Here is a 19940-nt window from a genome sequence, read left to right on the forward strand (position 1 = left end):
AATGTGTCGCGATGCGAGTCATTGTGAGCTTGTAGATCTGAAATGGGGCATTCTGCACAATTAGTACTTTTATTTTTGGTACTTTAAGTACATTTTGAAGCCAATTACTTTTGTACTTTTACTCAAGTACATTTTGAATTCCAGACATTTACTTGTAACAGAGTATTTGTACATTGCAGTATTGGTACTTTTACTTAAGTAGAAAATGTGAGTACTCTTTCCACCACTGGTCGATGGTAGAACAAGCCAGCGCTGTCCAAATACGGGTCCCTCAGGAGCATTAATGTTCAAACACTCCCATGAGTGAGAAGAAAGGAGAGGAGAAGGAGAAGGAGAGCAGTCCCAGCAGGGATTTTACTGCGAGGGATCCCACTGAGCGTGAAGATTAGAGAGTGGGAGCCGCACACACCTCCGTCAAACAAACTTGTTGTCTCTTCTTCCAAGGAGAGCATAATGGAGGCAAATTAATTTCCCTTAGATTAATGCACACGGTAAATATTTTAGCTCAAGTACTTATCTCCTTTGAAAGTCTCAGTAGGGACGCCCACCCCATACCCTCCAACCCCCTCTCCTCACTCCCTTCCCCTCCCCTCCCTTCTCCTCCCTATAGTGTGTGTGTTGAAACATCCTGGACGTGGAAGCAGCCTCTAATGAGAGAGGAGATTCCAACGCAGCCTGATGGCTCTCATCAATCACCTTTCTCCTTTGGAAGTGTGATACGGGCTGGGGGAGAGGGGCTTTCAGAGGGCTGGGCCGGGAGTGGAGGGAGGCTTCGGGCTTTTAATCTCTATAAGTTAATAGACATTTCTAGTTTGGCCCCGGCTAAGTGGAACTTCGCCCCTGTTGTTAGCAAACAAGTCGTGTGAACACTGCAGCTGCTTGTCTGAGGAGCAGCGGCATGCGGTTTGCTCTCTGTGTGAGTCGACACAAAACTTGTGTCATGCCTTAAAAGAAGATATCTGACAGCGGTCCGAGAACACGCCACCGACAGACATCTCAAGGAAATCACTGCCAATAATAATAATGTTACAATACAAAATGCATGGCCGACAATTGCATCTACTCTAATCTAGAGCCTTGTCCTGCAGCGATGCTCCAGCATTTATTTATTCATACAAGATAGACTTTCTAAATGTACAGAGTCAGCATGGTAGTCTTCTGCAACATGTAGAACCACAAGTGTGTGAGTGGTTGACTTACTTATGTTAAATATTTATGGCTTATCCCTTGGCCAGAAGGCAGAATACGATCACTTAATTTTCAGTCACTGAGTTCTCTCAAATGGCTGTTCAGAATGTCCGGACGTCTTCACTTACGCATATGATAACGTGTGAACAGTTAATGAATGGTCTCTCTCTGGAAGAGTGTATGTGGTTGTGGTTGTGGTCGTGGTAGGTGGAGGGGGGAGGTGGGAGGGGGGCTGTAATGTGGAAAATATGTGGGAAATGTATTTGGGTTAACTGTCCACTGATTAATAATGATTGTGTTTGGATAAATAGTGTCCTACTTTCGGAATCTGTGCCTCTAAATATCCCCAATAGGCTTCTTCGCTCTGCACTGATTGATCGGTGTGCTGTTTAAAGGTCACAGTCATAAAACATAAGCATGTAATTAACACGCTGCTGTCTGTGATTCTTAACCAGTGCTTAATATATTGTATGTTGTGTTACTAAGCTTTATCTGGGAGCGCTGACGTGGTAGCTGTGTTCCTTTATCAGGGAGCGCTGACGTGGTCGCTGTGTTCCAAAGTGTGAGGGTTTCCATTTGTTTCGTTTGTTTTACCAATTTCAACTTGGCGTTCCTATAAGCTCACAGGTGTATAGGTATGGATCTACAAGCTAACAACGGGTCATAGTGTGACACGTTGTGGGACTGTAGATTGGCTATTTAAGTTATTTGCCGTACAGCAAAGTATAAAGGGCTTAAACAGTGGTGGACAAGTAGGCTATACTCAAACCCAGTGCTTCATGAGTCAAAGTATAAAGGGCTTAAACAGTGGTGGACAAGTAGGCTACTCAAACCCAGTGCTCCATGTGTCAAAGTATAAAGGGCTTAAACAGTGGTGGACAAGTAGGCTACTCAAACCCAGTGCTTCATGAGTCAAAGTATAAAGGGCTTAAACAGTGGTGGACAAGTAGGCTACTCCCTGGTGAAAGATTACCCAACTACACGTGAAAGTTGCTCAGTCAAATTTGTGCTTGAATTAAAGTAATGGAGCACTACCTTTAAAAAAATACATACAATACTTAAAATAACCGATCTACAGTACACACTCACATCGCATAACGATGTGAAGTGTTATTCTCAATATATTTGAAATAGGGCTTAAGTGGTTAATACTTCCCCCTTCCTGAATAGTAGTGCAGTCCAAAAGTACAATGGTCTTTGAAATGTAGTCATCCAAAAATACAACTAAGTAAAGTACATATATACTCAAAAAGTACAGTACTCAGGTAAATGTAATTACTGTTGCCCACTGGGCTTAAGTGATTAAGATTTGACACAGTTGTTGAACAAACAAGGTGTCCGTCATCAGATGGCAGGAGAGTACACTGCAGCCAGTCTGAGATATATTTGCATATTTCCCTCTTAAATCAAGGACTCCTTTTTTAGAATAAATGAGCCATTGTGTCTCTATTTCCTCTGGACACCTCTGGTCCTCGTCCATCTTCCAGACACTCTGCACGGCTTACATTCTCACATTTAATGTGTTTTCTCTTTATAGATACTGTACTCAGCTTCTTCAATTTGTCTGGGTGTTGTGGCGAGGGTGGGGGCCGTCAAAGTATAGTTGTTTTGTGTGTTGCTTTTAACCCGCATTCAAAGGGCAAGGCCTTGATATGACTAAAGCCTGAGGGGTACATCAATGAACGTAGCACTAACAGCTTCAATTAAACGAACCTTTTCAGGGTTTGTCTACACAATAATGTGTGCAGTTGCTTTCAGTTCTCCCTGGAACCAATGTAATGACTTCCCAGCACTTCAGATTCTTCCTGTGTTATCCCTTTCCATTCCAAAATGACAAAAGAAAAGCAACCACTGTATAGCGACACATTTAGCTCTCAAATGCTGTAACCTTGGAAGTTGAGTCTATTCACATCTCCTCCGAGTCCGAGATTGGAAATGTGTCTTTGTTTGCAGAGACATTTGTCTGATCATCTTGGCCATCGGTGGTGAGAAAAGGATGAAATCAGCTCATACAGTAGACAGTTATTCTCTCTCCATTAGACTTTTTAAAGACACACATGCGAGTTAACACTAAACGCTCTGCAATATGAACCGTATGAACCCGTACTCTTCAATCAATGCATTTAAATGAATAATTTATTCAGTGGATTATAGTATAAATAAAACAGTTACCAAAAGTTATGAGCTGAAAGTTTTAAAGTGCCATGCACTTTAAAAAACACAAAAAATGTAGTGAACACTTTACAGACTCAATCTCACACTTTATTACAATTATAAGTCATTCCAAATACATGTTTGTCCAGAATATATAATATTACAAAAAGGAATCCTATTTTCCTCACAATTTTTCCATCCTTCCCCACCCGTCCTTCCTCTTCGATGTCTCCCTTCAAACTCTAGATGAGCCCGCCCCACAGTTATTAGTGCAGCCGTGCCCGGCAGCCGGCGAAAACTAGAGTTCTCAACAGGCCCAAATCTTAAGGCCCAGCCCTATCTGGGCCCTCATCAAACCCTGTACACTCAAGACACTGCCCCCGTTGCCACTCTTAGATCTCCATATATGGAGCTGACCTGTTCTGACATTCCATATGTTGTCTGACCTCATCGAACCCTGTACACTCAAGACACGCTCCATATATGGCCAGACCTCATCAAACCCTGTACACTCAAGACACTGCCACCGCTGCCACCCTTAGATCTCCATATATGGAGCTGACATTCCTTATGTTGATCTGACCTCTTCAAACCCTGTACACTCAAGACATGCGCGAGTACAGAATTCATTCCATATGTTGATCTGACCCCCCATGCCAAAGCGCCAGCGCTCGCACAGCAGTCTGAAGTCACCCAGGCGGATGTGTGCACACGACCTCGAGGTCGCTTCTCGCCCTCAGGGCGTCTTACTGGTACAATAAGGCTAAAGGGATAACATCAAAAGCCCTAACGGCTTGTTTCTTTTGTGGTCCTGTGTATTCAATTAATTAGGTCAAGATAATTATATAAAGACATACACAATACTATACAAGAGGTCATCAATACTAGGAGTATACAGTGAAAGTATATTTACAGAAAAAACATTGGGAGGTCATTTCGTTGTCTAGGTCCAGTTGAAAATGGCAGACATGTGCTCTTTTATGGCGGTTTGAAGGAGGGTAGGGGAGTTGCACTTTTTGATGGCTATTGGTAGGTCATTCAACATTTTGGTGGCATAAGAGTAGAATGAATTAATCCAAATGTTTGGGCCGAATCTGAGGAGAATAAGCTCAGTGGAGCTACCTCTGGTGTTGTGCCCGTGGGAATCACTCACTTTTTGAAGTAGTCAAACAGGTACATGGGCACTGGTCCCTTGAGTATCTTGAAGAACAGTCCCATTGCAAGTTGCTGTACTCTGTCCTCTACGGCGTAGGACAGAGTCCTCTACGGCTAGGGTTGGATGGCTCAGCGTAGAGTCTACGCTGAGCCATCCAACCCTAGCATAATGAGCAGAGGTTATAGGTGAGTCCACTCCTAGGTATGATGTTTAGTAGTAATGTCTGAAGTTTTGCTTTAGGCCTATATAAATTGCTTTATATTAATACATTTAAATCTGGGAACCCATTTGGTTAAAAACAACAAGAAGAAAAATAATCCCACTTGTTTGAAGTGACGGGCGCTTTTATCATCATACATCATCATACTGTACATTAGGGCATTCACTTCTAGTCATTTTTACTAGTTGACTAGTTGCCTAGTTTACTAGTCGACTAGTCGACTAGTTGTTTAACTACCTATTATGTAAAAAATAAAATAAATATTTTTAAATAAATATTTGTACATTGAAAAACTGTGTACATGGTGACTATAACTATAATCTACCTGATCTTGAGGCCTACAAAATTGGGGGGGGGAAATAAATAAAAATAATAAACTTTTCTTTTTTTTATCAACTAGTCAACTAGTACCAACAAGGTCGACTAGTGGATTTGCTTAATGCCCTACTGTACATCACATTCCATACCAATCAAATCATCGCTATGGGGTACACACATTGCTCAGCCAATCAAATCATCACTGTGGGGCACACACAGACAGACACACAAAGCTGGGCATAGGATGGGCTAGCGCCCCTCAAAAATCTGTTTAAATGATAAATAATCAAATGCCATGACCAATGAAAGGAGGTCATATGGGTAAGTTAGGCAAGATGCCTGGCTGCACTAATAACTTTGGGGCAGGTCCGTCTAGAGTTTGAATGGACAGGTGGGCCTGTTGAGAACTCTAGTTTTTGCCGGCTGCCGGGCGCGGCTGCACTAATATCTTTGGGGCAGGCCCGTCTAGAGTTTGAAATTTGAATGGACAGGTATAAGTCCAAAGGGAGACATCGAAGAGGAAGGATGGATACAACATAACAGGTTCTGACATATATCCATATATGGAGATATATTTGAGGTTTGAGGGCAGATGTAGAGTTGCTGGCCAATATTGATGACATCAGGGATCCATATTATGGGCTTAACTGCGACAGCAGGTCGCATTTACGATTACATCAGGGTCTCCACATCTCCATCCCTGATGATGTCACATGATGTCACGAGACCTGAGCACCATATATGGTGCCCGACCATGATGGTGCCTGACCAACCCACTGACGGGAAATGCACGATTCCATAGTTCGCAAAAATGTTTTGGATTTTTTTATAATTACCTCAAGCCTCAAGATATATTTCTCTATATTGTTAACAGTTTGGTAGCCGTTTCCGTATGTCCCATGTGCTGCTTATCCAATTTCAATGCGAGGAACAAGTAGTCAAATTATATACTATTGTGTTATTGACCCATACAATGGTAGTCCATTTAATTACCGAGTGATCTATTAAAAAAAGACTACTGAGTGTGGTTGTTCACCCCAAAATGAGCCAATGTGGTTTTTCTTTTCATTTGTTTTGTTCCGACTGAACGGACAAATACCACAAAAGCTAATTGTCTACAAGTGGACACCACTGTATCCCGGTGAATTAATCATAGTGGCTAAAATCAAAGGGGTACAAAAAGTTCAAGATGTGAATGCAATGAATTGTATCAGGCCCTCAGATCCCACTGACATGGCTTGCTTGTGGAGGAGCAAGCCCAGACAGAAAGGGCTGAGTAATGAAGATGGATGCATTCTGTTATCAGGCAGCCACTTACTGGGGCCTGATGTAACCTTAAACATTGTGGAGAGCTCAGTCACACAACGAGTCTAATTAATGAATAGCAGCCATGGAGGAGAACAAGGCAGAGCACATTTGCAGATGAATTCCAGACACTAATCAAACGCTGCGAAAGTGGTTAGTCCGTGTCCAGAACAAGACAACATTTGGCAAGGATTTTAGATAGTGTTTGTCTGCATAGGTTACATATGCATATGGGTGAATGCACACGTACTTGTATGTTTGTTGGTGTGTTTGCACATATCTATGCAGACACATATTACGAGCGAGTGTATTTCTGCATGGAAGCCCTAGGTGGCCTGTGAAATGTTGCAAACAGCAAAATTCCATGCCTGAGGTAAAACAGCGGAGGACAGGTGCGAGACGGCGTTACTCTGAACTGTTTATTCTAACAATAGGGCTATTCTTTACTTTGCATTAAGGGCCGGTGCCGCAATTATTTGGACTCTCTGTTTTTGTCTTGCCCTGCTTTTTGCCCGTTTTTGCTCGTTAATGCGCAGGTTAATGGTACACTACACATACTAAAGAAGTGCTTCTCAAACTTTTTTCATGTCAAGGACATACAACATTGGTTCTCAACCAGTGGTCCTTCAGGGGGTTCCAGGTGGTCCCCAGCTAAATGATGGAGTTGGTAACCAACCAACTTGATAGTTTGGTTTCATTTTACGCTCTCAAGAGTTAAATTATTGTTAAACATCTGCATTACTTAATTTGCTAGACATCTACACAATTAGAGAATGTAGAAGAATTGTTATTTTGATCAACATTTGCCTGTTATCTCTCCCATGGTACCAACATCAATACAGTGTAGAATTGTGGACAAAATCTTATCCAACAACAAAATTCAAAGTTTTGGGGTTGAGAGGCTAAATCTCATCAAATGGTGGTCCGTCGCTCAAAAGCAGAATAAACTAGAAAAAGTGCCCCTCGGGGCACAGGTCTCCACCAGGGCAGGTCAGGTTGTGGCCTCCTGGTGGTGCTATAATAGGCCACTGTGAAAAGGGTGCCATTTCTTCATACGCCTTTGATGGCAATTGGATGATTTGAGGCATTTTGTTCCAAAAATGTGTTTTGCAAAAATCAACCTGTTGGTGGCGCTATAACAGGCCAATATGAAAAGGGTGGGATATATTCCTCAGCCTAGTAAGAAAATGTGTGAAAGATTTCACGTAAATTGCATGCTGCGTTCATGATTTGAGGCTTTTGTTCAAAACGGGGCAATCTTGCAAACTGAAAGCCAATTATAGCCAATTAGGATGGAATATGAAATATCGGACAGATCCGACTTGAGCACATGACCATAGAGATACTGTGTAACGATTTGTTTTTGGACAGAATCTGGAGGAGTAATATAAAAAAAATTGTTTTACAAAAGTCGGCCTCCTGGTGGCGCTATAAAAGGCAGATGCGGAAAATGCAGGTCAAAGGTTTGTCCTTGGCCTCTAGGGAGTGTGCATGCAACGTTTCACGCAGATCGGTGCAGTTTTAGGTAAAAAATGTGAAAAGCTGCCTCATGGTGGCGCTATAACAGGCCGTTCTGGAAAATGTGGGGCAGAGGTTCATCGTTGGCATCCAGGGAGTGTGTGTGCAAAGTTTGGCATCGACCGGGTTAACGGTGCCGGAGATTAGCTGGTAACAGACGGACGGAAGGACGGACACACACACGGACGGAGTGCAAAACATACTCTCTCCCCATGCCTTCGGCCTGGTGGAGACAATAATGGGCCTTGATATGAAAAGGGTTGAAAACCACTGCCATACAAGATTTGTGTTTAAATGTTTCAAAAAACCTTTTCACATTTATTTTCAATATGTTTTGAAAATAGCAGATCTACAAGACCTAACCCTAACCCTAATCCGCTATTTTCAAATAGCCGATGTACAGTATATTTACAGTAGGTGCAGTAATAGCAATGGTTACATTTTGTTGCTATATTAACTCATTTTGCTGAGTACCCAAGTACGCCAAAGACCCCCAGGTACCCTTGGGTGTCCCTAGACCCCACTTTGAGAACCACTGTGCTAAAGTATCACCAGCACTCCGTCCTTAGCCACAGCAACTAAGGACGAAGGAATGTTCGCCCCCTATTCAGGGGGTCAACATTCACCGAAAATTGCCATTGTAGCTGGGCTATTTTCGGCGAAGAGATTTAGTGTAGAGAGAAAGAAGGTGGGAGGCGCCTGGTATAGATCTGTGGTGGTCAACTCCGGTCAGCAAAGTATGGATGAAGCGGTCAAATAAAAGTCAGGATGACCTGTTTGCTTCTCTTCTTCCTTTGACCCAGTACCACCTCCAAAGGAGCCCTCCATGGCGGTCAGTGACATGGCAGATTTGGCTGATGCTCATCACTGCCTTCATCCTTCTGGGATTGGTGGCTTACGTGGTGTACTACCTGATGACGACCTTCGACCCCTCACCCCCCGAGTTCACAGTGGCAGCTGGTGGCTTTGGTCTTCTCACAGTGATCCTTGTGGTCATGTGAGTATTACTACTACGCAATACTTAATCCTAATAATTGAGTAAATGTTGGCTAAACAATAATTTCATTAGTTAATAAGTGATGGATGTTTGAATTTCATTGGCAAATTCATCTTATGTGTACAAGGACTACATTCGGCTAGACTTTTCAAATCAATCTGCCCTTTAAAAATTGCATTAAAACATAAATACTAGTGACAAAACAACCATATTGTGTTGGATTAACCTATCTCGGCAGATGCCTCTGCATGTCCAATGCTTTTCTCAAACAAGCACCACAGACATGTTTTGGAAAATGGTCTGCAGTAATGTCAAGTATACTGTAAGTGGGTATTCAAGGAGTTTAACACGCCAGACCACCAATATGGTCCTTTAAGATGCTGCCATGCTATGCCTCTTGAAAATACAATCAGTTTGTCTTCAGCTTTTATTCAGGTCAAGTTTTTCATGTCTGTGTTTCATTTATAAACTATGTGTGCCACTTTGAAGTAAGAATATTTACTATGTCTTCAAACTAGAAATATTACTGCCCAAGTCATCCAAATAATCAACTCTGAAAGCCTATATGTACTCTCTCTCTCTCTCTCTCTCTCTCTCTCTCTCTCTCTCTCTCTCTCTCTCTCCTACCCCCTTCCTCCCATGTGTGTGCTCCCTCACTCATTTCGCCATTTTGATATTGCTAATTGGAATACTGCCTACGGTACTGTAAACCATTAGTAAATGAACAGTCTGTTTTTATTAACATCTAACTTGTAAATAATGCATTAGATTCCTGGCATAAACATCCCCACTTCTGGGTTTGGGGAGTAACATATGGCACGCCAAGACATCACAGTAATCCCATTACAAAAATGTACTGTAATCTGCCTCAATACACACCGAATCAGATCACAAATACTTTTGAGGAAAAGTATGTCTGCTACTTATTATTGGATGACTCACAAGTGTGCTTGAATGGAAACAAGGTGTTTTGATTGGGGCATTATGTCGTCGCCCACTCTCACATCACTTGGCTCATCGTTGATAATGGTTGCAGGGGATGATAATTACTGAACAATCCAACACTGAACTGACAATTCTCCCATGATATCTGCACTGGATACTTAGGTAAACAGCTGTTATGACTTTAAGCAGGTAATCAGCCAATTGTAATAGATTACACTTTATTGACCAAATCAACTCATTAAAACAATCTCTGAGGGCATTTAAAAGAAATTAATTTTCAAAATTCATTGTTTGGCGCAATAGAAAATAAAGCCTCCAATAAGCCAACAGGCAGTTATTGGTGCCAGCAAGATAATTAACTACTTGAATTATTATATACTTCGTCGACCGGGGTCTTGTACTGTAGGCCTACTTGGTCACCTCCTTTTCCTCTCTGTCAAATCTCTTCACCAAAAATAGTAGATCTACAAGCACACCGAGTGTGTGAGCTTGTAGATCTTCTGTTTATTTATATTTGCCACCAGAGTAGGGACGTGGGACCATGACGTTCATGTGAGTCAAAACTTAGAATGTGGAGCTTCTTTTGTCCCTGTTTGTTTTTAGTTACAAGGAGAAGCTGTTTGTAATCAACTCAACAAGGCTTGTAACTTTTCCCATTAACCAGTTTTGTGGGGGAATGTGTCCAGAAAACTGGTAATTAATGATATGGTTGCACTGGTAATGTGCTTCTGCTTCATTATCCTGTTGAAACCCCTATCCATGCTAGTAATGAGCTGTAATTTTATGACAGGAAATTAGTTTGTTTACAACACATTCAGCTGCTTCAGAGACAGAGATTCTTGGCAGTGCTTTGCTTCAGGTATTCACATGAAGTTTGACTGAAAGTGGTAAAGAGGGGCAACAAACAGAATCACTCTTGAGTCTTGAAATGTAGGAATATACAAATATAGTAATTGTTAAAGATCACCGAAGCACCACAGCGGCTGAAAAGTGGAGATACTCTTCAGTGTAGGGATTCTGTATGTACAATAGGCCTTTCATCAAAGAACACACCGCTGCGCTGTTTCTGTTGTTGTCATAGGTAGTGAGCTGATGTTATTAGGATGGGGAAGGAGGGGGCTGCGTAGGATGTGCCAGCCTCCTGCTGCCCTCTGTCAGGGTACATCTCAGTCAGTATCGGCCCCGGGGGTGGAAGCCCTCCCAGCGACCGACCCCTTGTCGCTCACTAGATTCCACAATGGATGCCATTGGCAATATTTGTGAACGCACCTCCAGTCCAGATAATGATTTAAATAAATAAATAAATAAGCAAATGTAAAACTCGTCCAAGTTCAAGTGTTGGCTCATTTGGCATGCTTATATGTACGTCGCCAACTCTCAACTCTCAATGAGCTGAAACATCAGTCCAATGTCAGGAGAGCTAAAGCATGTTGCCATGCTTTATAGTGATTGGTCAAGGCAGATGTCCACTGCTGTAAGCAGTGTGTCACCTCCTTTTCCTCGTCATCAACGTCAGTCTCCAGTGATAAAGCATTGCAGAGGCCACGTTAGTGTGTTAGTGTGTTATATATATATATATATATATATATATATATATAATAGTACTCTATTACTATTATTATAATTATTATTACCAATTGTATCCAGTCAGGAGATTGAACTCCAAAGATAACAGCTTCAATTTATGTGTTCCAGTTCCAGATATTTTCCAATTTCACTTGTTTATTATGTATCTATCCTGTCCAAAATATATAACTTACACCACTTTTAAAGTACCCTTTAATAATCATAAACCACATGTGACATGTTTACACAAGTAAACAACACAATTGTTGCTATTATTTTCATGTTGTTATTACAGATATTTTGCAGCACATGCAGGATCCTTCCTCCTTAATGTTTATGGAAAGATCTGAACAGCACCCGATCACCGCCACACTGAACATTGTGCGTGTGTGCATGCGTGCGTGTGTGCATGCGTGCATGCGTGCGTGTGTGCATGCGTTGCTCTCCCCCTGAGGAGCTTCTTCTTTAAAGGTATTTTTTGTGGTTTTCGACATTATTTAATTTTTTTGTAGAGGGATAGAATCACAATAGGCCCCCCATCTCTGAGAGACATGCAGTAAAGGCCGTCAGGATCGGGAGTCGAAACTGCGGCACACTGCCAGACTGGATTACCAGCCAAGGTGCCTGGACCGCTGAGCCACGGTCCAGGCCACTTAAAGACAATCGTACACCTAGTTTATATACTTAGTTCTGCCTCGCGCTCTTGTAGACCTGCTTTTTCTGGTGTGAGACATGACGGTCAGCAAAGAATAAATCAGGCTAAAAGATGTTAAGCCGACGATGTGCACAGACGAGGCTATCGTATATAATGCCGGAGTGCGTGGTCCTTCGATCAGATACCCTCCAAAATGCCTTTTGTCTCTGCGATGGCGCGGCCCGTCGCCACGTACCGCTGCAGGTTCTGTTGTTGGACACATTTGCACCGTCACATGGCGTTTGTTAGGCTTCATCTCCCTTTCAGAACGCTGTCACACAACATGTGCCCCCCTCGCTTCCTCCACTGTCACACAGCACCGAGACAGTGGCCTGACCACGCTGCTCTACGCTGTGAATTTTTATATGCCATCGCCCGGAGGTTAGAAAGTCTCATTATGCCGTGTTAGATTTATTAAAATAGATTATGGAAATGTTAATTAAGTCATTAATTACATTATTTAAGCAGCATTGACAGATAAGGGAGTGCGTGTGGGGTAGGGGGTGGGGAGAGATGGAACCGGATGGGGGAGGGGGGTGTGTCGAGCTCCCTGGGTGGTTTAAAAGGATGTGATTGGTGACAAGGGACACCGCGGCGGTCTGGTCGAACTGCTGGCGCTGACATGATACAAAGTGGCCCCCTCTGCTCCTTCACCTCACGCTACTGTCCACCGTACTTTGTACTGTACAGCTGCCAGAGGACACGTACGGCTCGCTCATCGCCCATCACCCGTTAGCAGATGTATAAGTGTACACAAGTGTATATAATGTCTCTTTTTATGGGGAAACGTACCTCAATCATTCTACACAAATTACTTAAAAGGGGATTTGGTCCGGGGAGAGCTCAGGTGTGGCTTTGAAACGCGTGCATCATCATTCCGCCGTGCTTATTTAAAACCATTTAAACTCTGGTTTATGATTCCAAAGAGCTCTAGGTCCCCTCATTCACTCTACACTAAATATCTTCACCAAAAGGACTCACAAGGTCACTGAACGAGTCGCAATGTGACACGTTGTGAGCTTGTAGATCTTCTATTTTCGCACAAATTTTGCCGTAGAAAATGGGTTTCTATAGGGTTCAAGTGGTTAAAGCGTCCATTGCGTGAGTGTTTGGAGGAAACATTGGCTGTGACTTTGAGCAAAGGCCTCAAACCATATTTCCAAGCTGCTACAAAAGAAAATACAAGGGAAGGATGGTGAGATGAATTACCCAGGAGTTGATACTATGGTCTCTCTTATCTGTTGACAGTTTAGTTACCATGAAGCACAAGAAATGTGTTTTCCAATTCTCCCAGAATTGAGCTTTTCTTTGTCCCATCAAACCTATATTAAGGGAGGGAAAATTGCTGCGATCGTGTGAGATAAGAGCAAATGATAGATGTAGTGACCAACGAAAATGCTTCAATCCTGATCTTAAACGTTGATTTGCCTGAACAGCCTATTATCTGGACTGGGGTTATGCATACTGTTGCCTACGGGGAGAGTGGCTTTTGTTTGCATCAAAAGCAATTACACGTGGTACAAAACCATACTTAACAGTGGTGACATTTCAAGTACAAAATGAACTGTTAAACTCAGTTTTATATAAATAAATCACACCAGTGTGAACTGAGTGGTGCAACTCCATGTCCAGACCCACAGGAACGCGCCGAGGGTGCCGTCCCGGTTCCGGCGAGCCGCCCCGCGTCCGAAACGGTCGAGAAATGACATAGTTACTGTGTGGGGGTCCCCAGGGGGTCCCTCTACTCAGTCTACTGTACTGTACTGTACTGTCACACCCGAAATCATCTTATATACAGTTAATGTGTGTGTGTGTGTGTGTGTGTGTGTGTGTGTGTGTATGTGTGTGTGTGTGTGTGTGTGTGTGTGTGTGTGTGTGTGTGTGTGTGTGTGCGTGCGTGCGTGTGTGCGCACGTGTGTGTGTGGCAACACAAGAGTGACACTTGGTGGTGAAAACCAACCAAACGCTATTTCCGTGCTCGTACGGACCCAGCCAGCCATGGACCCAGGGACACACATAGCTCCGCAATGGAGTGGCTGCACCATTCAAGAAGGTTGCGTCAGTTGTGTCACAGTGCATGCTTTGCAGTGAGAAAATAACCATCGCTCTTGAGTCCCCAGAACCTCTCTCACAGGTTGCCAGGCAGCATGAAGCAGCAAGCATTGATATTAAGTGCCTTTTGATTGTGGAGGGTGATATGAACAGAAAGTAGGAGGGCTGTAGTAGATATTCAGCCATATATCGGTACTAACATACCGATCAGCTCCGAACTTCTAACCATCAAACCAACAGACAGTCGTAGTATACGCAAGTAAACAAGATAGGATGAACACACATGTTTTGTATTTTCTGGAACCTCTACTAGCAACTTGAAGTGCTGTGGTGATATTTTGTTTGAGGTGTGGTTGTGGTAAAAATGTTTATCTTGTGAATCGTATCATAATGGCAGACACATGACTATGTGGAAATGATATACAGTACATACACAGTACTAAATACCACAAATGCACCACTGTGCACAGTTGTTTGTCAATTTTCATGTTGAAACATGCATTCAATTGCATTTCAACTGCAAAATGTACTATTTGTAGCATATTTTTGTATTTGCCTCAGCCAACAGAGTAGAACAGGGTTTATGTTTTCGCCTCATCCCGTTTGTAAGTTGTCTGTTAGCAACTTGATAACGATTGGACCGATTTTTATGAAACTTGGTCTGAATGATGGCTGGCCTGACTTCTTTCTCAAAAAGGTGAAAAAGGTCAAAGTTCTGTTAGAAAATGATCTAAAGAACAGATTTTCATGAAACTTGGTGGGAATGATGACGAGTAGTCCCTGACGTGCCCTGACGTAGTGATAAACTTTTGGGCCAAAAGAGGTCAAATATCTAGGTCACAATGATATGTCAAGTTTAAAAATAAAAATGGGTTGGCAGATTTTCATGAAACTTGATGGGAAATTTCAGGAGGGTCCGGGGGGAGTTGGAACCGAAGACCAATTGGATCTCCATTGCCCCGCTGAGCGCTGTTGGAGGTGGACAGCCGCTGCCCCCGCCGGCGGGGGCAATGGGGCTCAAGAGGTTAACTTTTGGGCCGACAAGGTCACACTCGGCAAGGTCAAAATGAATATCTCAGGTAGAAATAGCACAACTTAACAACTGCATATTGTTGGCCGTGGTGGTCGTACGCACTTATACGCGTACTGAATGCAATATTTCTAGTCTGACAACGTTTTGGCCCAGTGTTCAATAGTGTGTGAACAGTGATTCAAACAGTTCACAGTTAGGAATTTCATCCTGTCCTGAAAGACTGAGATGTGGATCACTGTGGGCCATTATCATGTCTCCACACCAGGAATGGTCTAGCTGCAGCAGCACCCCTGGATGTCAGAATTGTTTTCCGGATTCACTATAAGAGCTTGTTTATTGAAGAAAGATGCAGAGATGAGATTGCACAATACTACCAAATAAATTATTGTCTCCTCCAGGGCGAAAGGCATGGCCGGTAACGGAAGATTTGAAGATTGTCTTTACAACGGGCTCTGTGGTGCTTAACTAATGTGTGTGATTTTGTGATATTTCATCAGGTGTCTGTCACACTACATCAGCAGTCGCTACAAGCAGGCTCGACAGAGCTCCTTCACGGTCCAGGCCAGGTGCTCTGAGGACGGCAGGCTGGACTCGGGCACATGGGATCGGCACGTGGCCGCATCAGCAACAACAGGCCACGCTTTGTCAGCAGCCCCACTCATTGAGGTGGACGACAGGAAACAGGATGCGGACAAGAGTTGACAACGTCTGAGCTTCCTCTTGACACTGTGAAAGAACGAGCGGGCATACAGAATACCAGCCTGGGACCAGTGGTTTGACAATACCATTACCTATACAGAATACTGGACTGAACTGGGACCAGCGGATTGATGATACCTACACTAGAGAACTGAGTTCTCAAAGTGGGGTCTGGACATCTCCCAGAGGGGCTTGAGGAGGTTTCCGGGGGGTCTTCCCGCAAAAGGAGGAACAGTTTAAAACCAATTTTATTTTCCGGCTATTTGAAAATAGCCGATGTACAAGCTACAAGTAGCAATGCAACGCAAGCTTGTAGATCTGCTATTTCCCCCCAAGCCAGACCAAATACATATGAATTTAGGGGTGACATGAAAATGTTTGAGAACCAGCGCACTAGAGAATCAATTCATACTGTAGTATGTATGGGTATGCACAGAGGAAGGTGAACATGTCACTTTATGTCCCTCAAACGTATTTATAATGGTTTGAGTCTAAATCACCTCCCTGATGAAAATCAGTCCATGTAATTTCTCTCTGGCTTCTAAAGCAGTTTTAGCTGCAGTACCACAATGTGGGGGCACTGTGTATGCAAATTATTTTCTCCGCCACAGCCTCATCCCAACTACTCCCCTCCCACATCTTTGACTCATTATAATAAGTCCCACCCCCCCTCCCCTACCACAGTCTCCAAAGATGAAATACAAATTAGGAACTGAAGAGGGGGAGAGATTATACGAAGTAGCTCCCTACTTTTGTTACATGACATCACGAGTAGCACCAAATCAGTTGGCCTGTTGTGAAACCAGTGCAAACCACTGTACATAAAAACCTAAATATGACGAGAAAGCCTGATTGTTCATAATTGGTTATTTCACTATTTGTGGGGATAGAAGTCATGTTTAGGGGGGAAAAACACAAAAAAGATGGGAAAAATTGAAATTCATGGTGTAGGGCCTTTAAAAGCTTTCACTTTAAAACCTATTCATACTGCACACTACAGTGTGTGGACTGGCTGGAGACTTGCTGTGAGTCACTTTCCAAAGCTTTTTTGTTGTTGTTGTAAAACAATCGCTTTTTCAAGGCACCAATTGTTTTAGTTTTTAAGATTCGTCTTTGACATTTATGCTTAATTTTATACAATGATGGCTTCGGTGGCCATGGAGGTTGGAGGGGGGGAGGGGGGTGAAGCGGTGCAGTAAAACGATTCAGGTGGGATTCGAACCGGCGTAGGCGTGAGAAGGACTTCACCTTCTTTATGTGTTACTGACTGTATGTGCTTTTACCCGGTGATTACACCGGGATTGTTTTATTTTATTGTTGATACTGATGCAATGCTGTTTGCGATTCTGTTGCACTTGTAAATATCGCTTGAATTACATGACTGAACTCCAGCCTGCTTGTGTGACGAGGTGATTTTTCTTCTCCAGAATAGTTATTTTTTATCACCATTATGTTCATTGATTGACAACCCCTCTCAATCAATGGATGTACTGTTACATGTTGCAAGGCGATGATGAGGAAGACCAAGTACTGAATGCACGCCGCACACATGATTATGTCCAAGCCCGGGGGGGAAAAAAAATAGAAAATGCTGAAATGGCGCTGCTTCCTTAATGATGCCCACACAGAGACAATGGGGCGCCGCGTTGATTAGTGTCACCTGTCCTTGTGCATCTCATCAGCTCCATTATGGCTGCGTCTCCCATCTTCTCCCGCTAATTGAATAGCCTGTGAAGTGGTGACGAACACGGGGGCGAGAGCTGCGTCTGTCCCACAACGCTCACAGACACAGAAACACTAGCAGTTGGACAAGAGACGCTAAATATCATATAGATGGATCACAGTAATGAAAAAAAGAGATTAATAGTATATTTAACCACTTAAACCCTACAGTATACTGGAATCCCCCAGGGCGCTATACTCGGCTCCCTCCAACACGTTGTAATCTGATAGATCTGCTATTTTCGCCAAATGTTCACCCCCGGAATAGGTACGCTAGGGTTCATGTTGTTATATAACATTGAGCTGTCGTGTTAGCAAAATTGAAATACCACAAGTTATAGGCTTGAAGCCTGGGCTCAGTGGACTAAGAGCTTCAGATAGGGGAAAGTAAACAAGACGGTTTTTGTTTTGTTACTGTAGATCTGCATAGGAAAGCTGAAAGTAAAAGAGTATTTTTTTTCATCCAGAATGCATAAACATTGTCCGCCTTGATGCGGGCTGTAATGTCATCGACTCTCCCGCCAGGCAAAGAGCTTCATCGTTAGCTGCTTGTGCCTGGAGGCACAGCCACTGTGGAAGGATCTTCCTCACTCAGCGCTGCTTCTCCAGGAATTCATCCTCTCTGTTTTCACCTCTCGGTCACAGCCAGCCGACTCTCAGCAGCGCACCAGCTTAGCGTATAGGGCCTTTTCTTGAATGATGCGGGATGGCAAAATGGAAGCGCCTCCATCCACCGTGTCGCGCGCCACATGAAACTGCTAAATGCCACGACAACGGGGGCTACAGAGAGTCTGCCCAGTGTCTGCCTGGTTCTGGAGGCTTAATGTGTGCACGCGGGGGCCAGATGGACAGTTTCATGAGTGTGGATTATTCTGCGGGCTACATCTGGGCCTCCACATGGTACAGCAGACTGGAATGAGAGGTTGTCAGGCGCAAAGGGAGGGCACCCTTCAAGTGGGTGCCCACCTTACATCTATGCCCACCGACAGGGTGTCGGTGCAAAAGGCAGACTGAAAAGGTTACAGGCTGTACCTGAATAAGACAAATGTTTTTCTGAATCCAGGCAGGCAGCTCGTGCACTCCACAATGTACCGTACGTCTCTGTCTGAACGCGTTCAATTTTGTCAACCCTCTTTTCCATCTGGAGATGAATGTGAGTGTGCATGGTTCAAAAAGACATTATATACACAGTTCATATACCTCTGGGAGAGTACAAATTGACCCAAATAGACCCTTAAGGGTCAAATTCAGCATTGTATTCCAGCCCTGACCTGCATTGAGACACTCTGGCCTCTGTTGAAAATCATGCTTTTAGACAACATACTATAGTATTTTTGTTCATGAAAATCATGAAAAACGACATACTATAATAACACCTTGAGGGCCCGGGCCTATTTAATCCATTAATAAAATGTGCCCATAATTTATAGTGCCCGGACCACTTTTACCGGGGGACCGGAAGTTGTTTTGAATGTCTGTGTAGCAGCTAACAATAGCCACACCACTCTAGAGTCGATCGACAACAACGGGAGGTAAGAATAAATCTATCGCGACTAGCGACTGGACCGCGGAGCGCCGTCTAACACAGGATCTTTTTTCATAATTAGACGGGATGATTTAGATCGCGAGTTATGAACGTTTTAAGATTTTCGTTTTCGTCCGCTAAACAGGCAGGGAACATTTTCGATGACGTGTCACTGTTGTGCAACACAGAGGATTGGGCAACAAGCGCTCCTAGGCTGTGGAGCGATGCGACCGGTTTTGATATCATTAATCTCTGTCCTATTTATCAATCTCCGTCTCGGGCAACTTGACCGTGAACTTGAACTTGACGGTGATCTCCGTCTGGGGCCCTTAAAAACTGATAATGACGTTATGTCGCTTTTCATGTTTTTTGACGATAAAATAAATTATAAAAACAACATACTATACTACAGTATGTCATTCTTCATGGTTTTCGATAATGAAAAAAATTATGAAACCATGAAAAACGACATACTATAGTATAAGATGTCAAAGATGTTAAAAAACGATCTTTGCGACGAGTGAGTTAACTGCTACTTCTATTATCACTCAATACCAAACAATGCACACCCTAACAAATGTTCCTGACCTGGTGGAGAGTCCTGTGCTCCGAGGAGCACTTTTTCTAGTTTTCTTTGAATATAATTATAAACAAGTTATAAGGCCAATGCAACATGAATGACTTCACTGTCAGCTTCTGTCAAAACAAAGTATACCTCCTTGAAATTATTGAAGTAATTCCCATAATAATTAGCAATTATATCTGTATAAAATCAAACTGGTATCAGCATATCATATCAGCATATCATATAAGATTGTGGGCAAAAATCACATTTTCCCTCGCAGTTC

The 19940-nt window shown here is 43.2% G+C and overlaps 1 protein-coding gene across 2 annotated transcripts in view; it reads left to right on the forward strand.

The window, feature by feature from the left end:
* The window catches only part of LOC306926936 (uncharacterized protein), a 190678-nt gene extending 173753 nt beyond the window's left edge, over nt 1-16925 (forward strand). For both annotated transcript variants that reach the window (XM_079506453.1, XM_079506454.1), the window contains 2 exons: nt 8663-8856; nt 15644-16925. In XM_079506453.1, coding sequence (XP_079362579.1) covers nt 8663-8856; nt 15644-15848 — 399 coding nt within the window. In that variant the 3' untranslated portion in view covers nt 15849-16925. The remainder of the gene's footprint in view (nt 1-8662; nt 8857-15643) is intronic.
* The last annotated feature ends 3015 nt before the right edge of the window (nt 16926-19940 follow it).

The sequence above is a fragment of the Electrona antarctica genome (genome assembly GCF_951216825.1).
Source record: "Electrona antarctica genome assembly, chromosome: 7".
In the NCBI taxonomy this organism is placed as follows: Eukaryota; Metazoa; Chordata; class Actinopteri; order Myctophiformes; family Myctophidae; genus Electrona; species Electrona antarctica.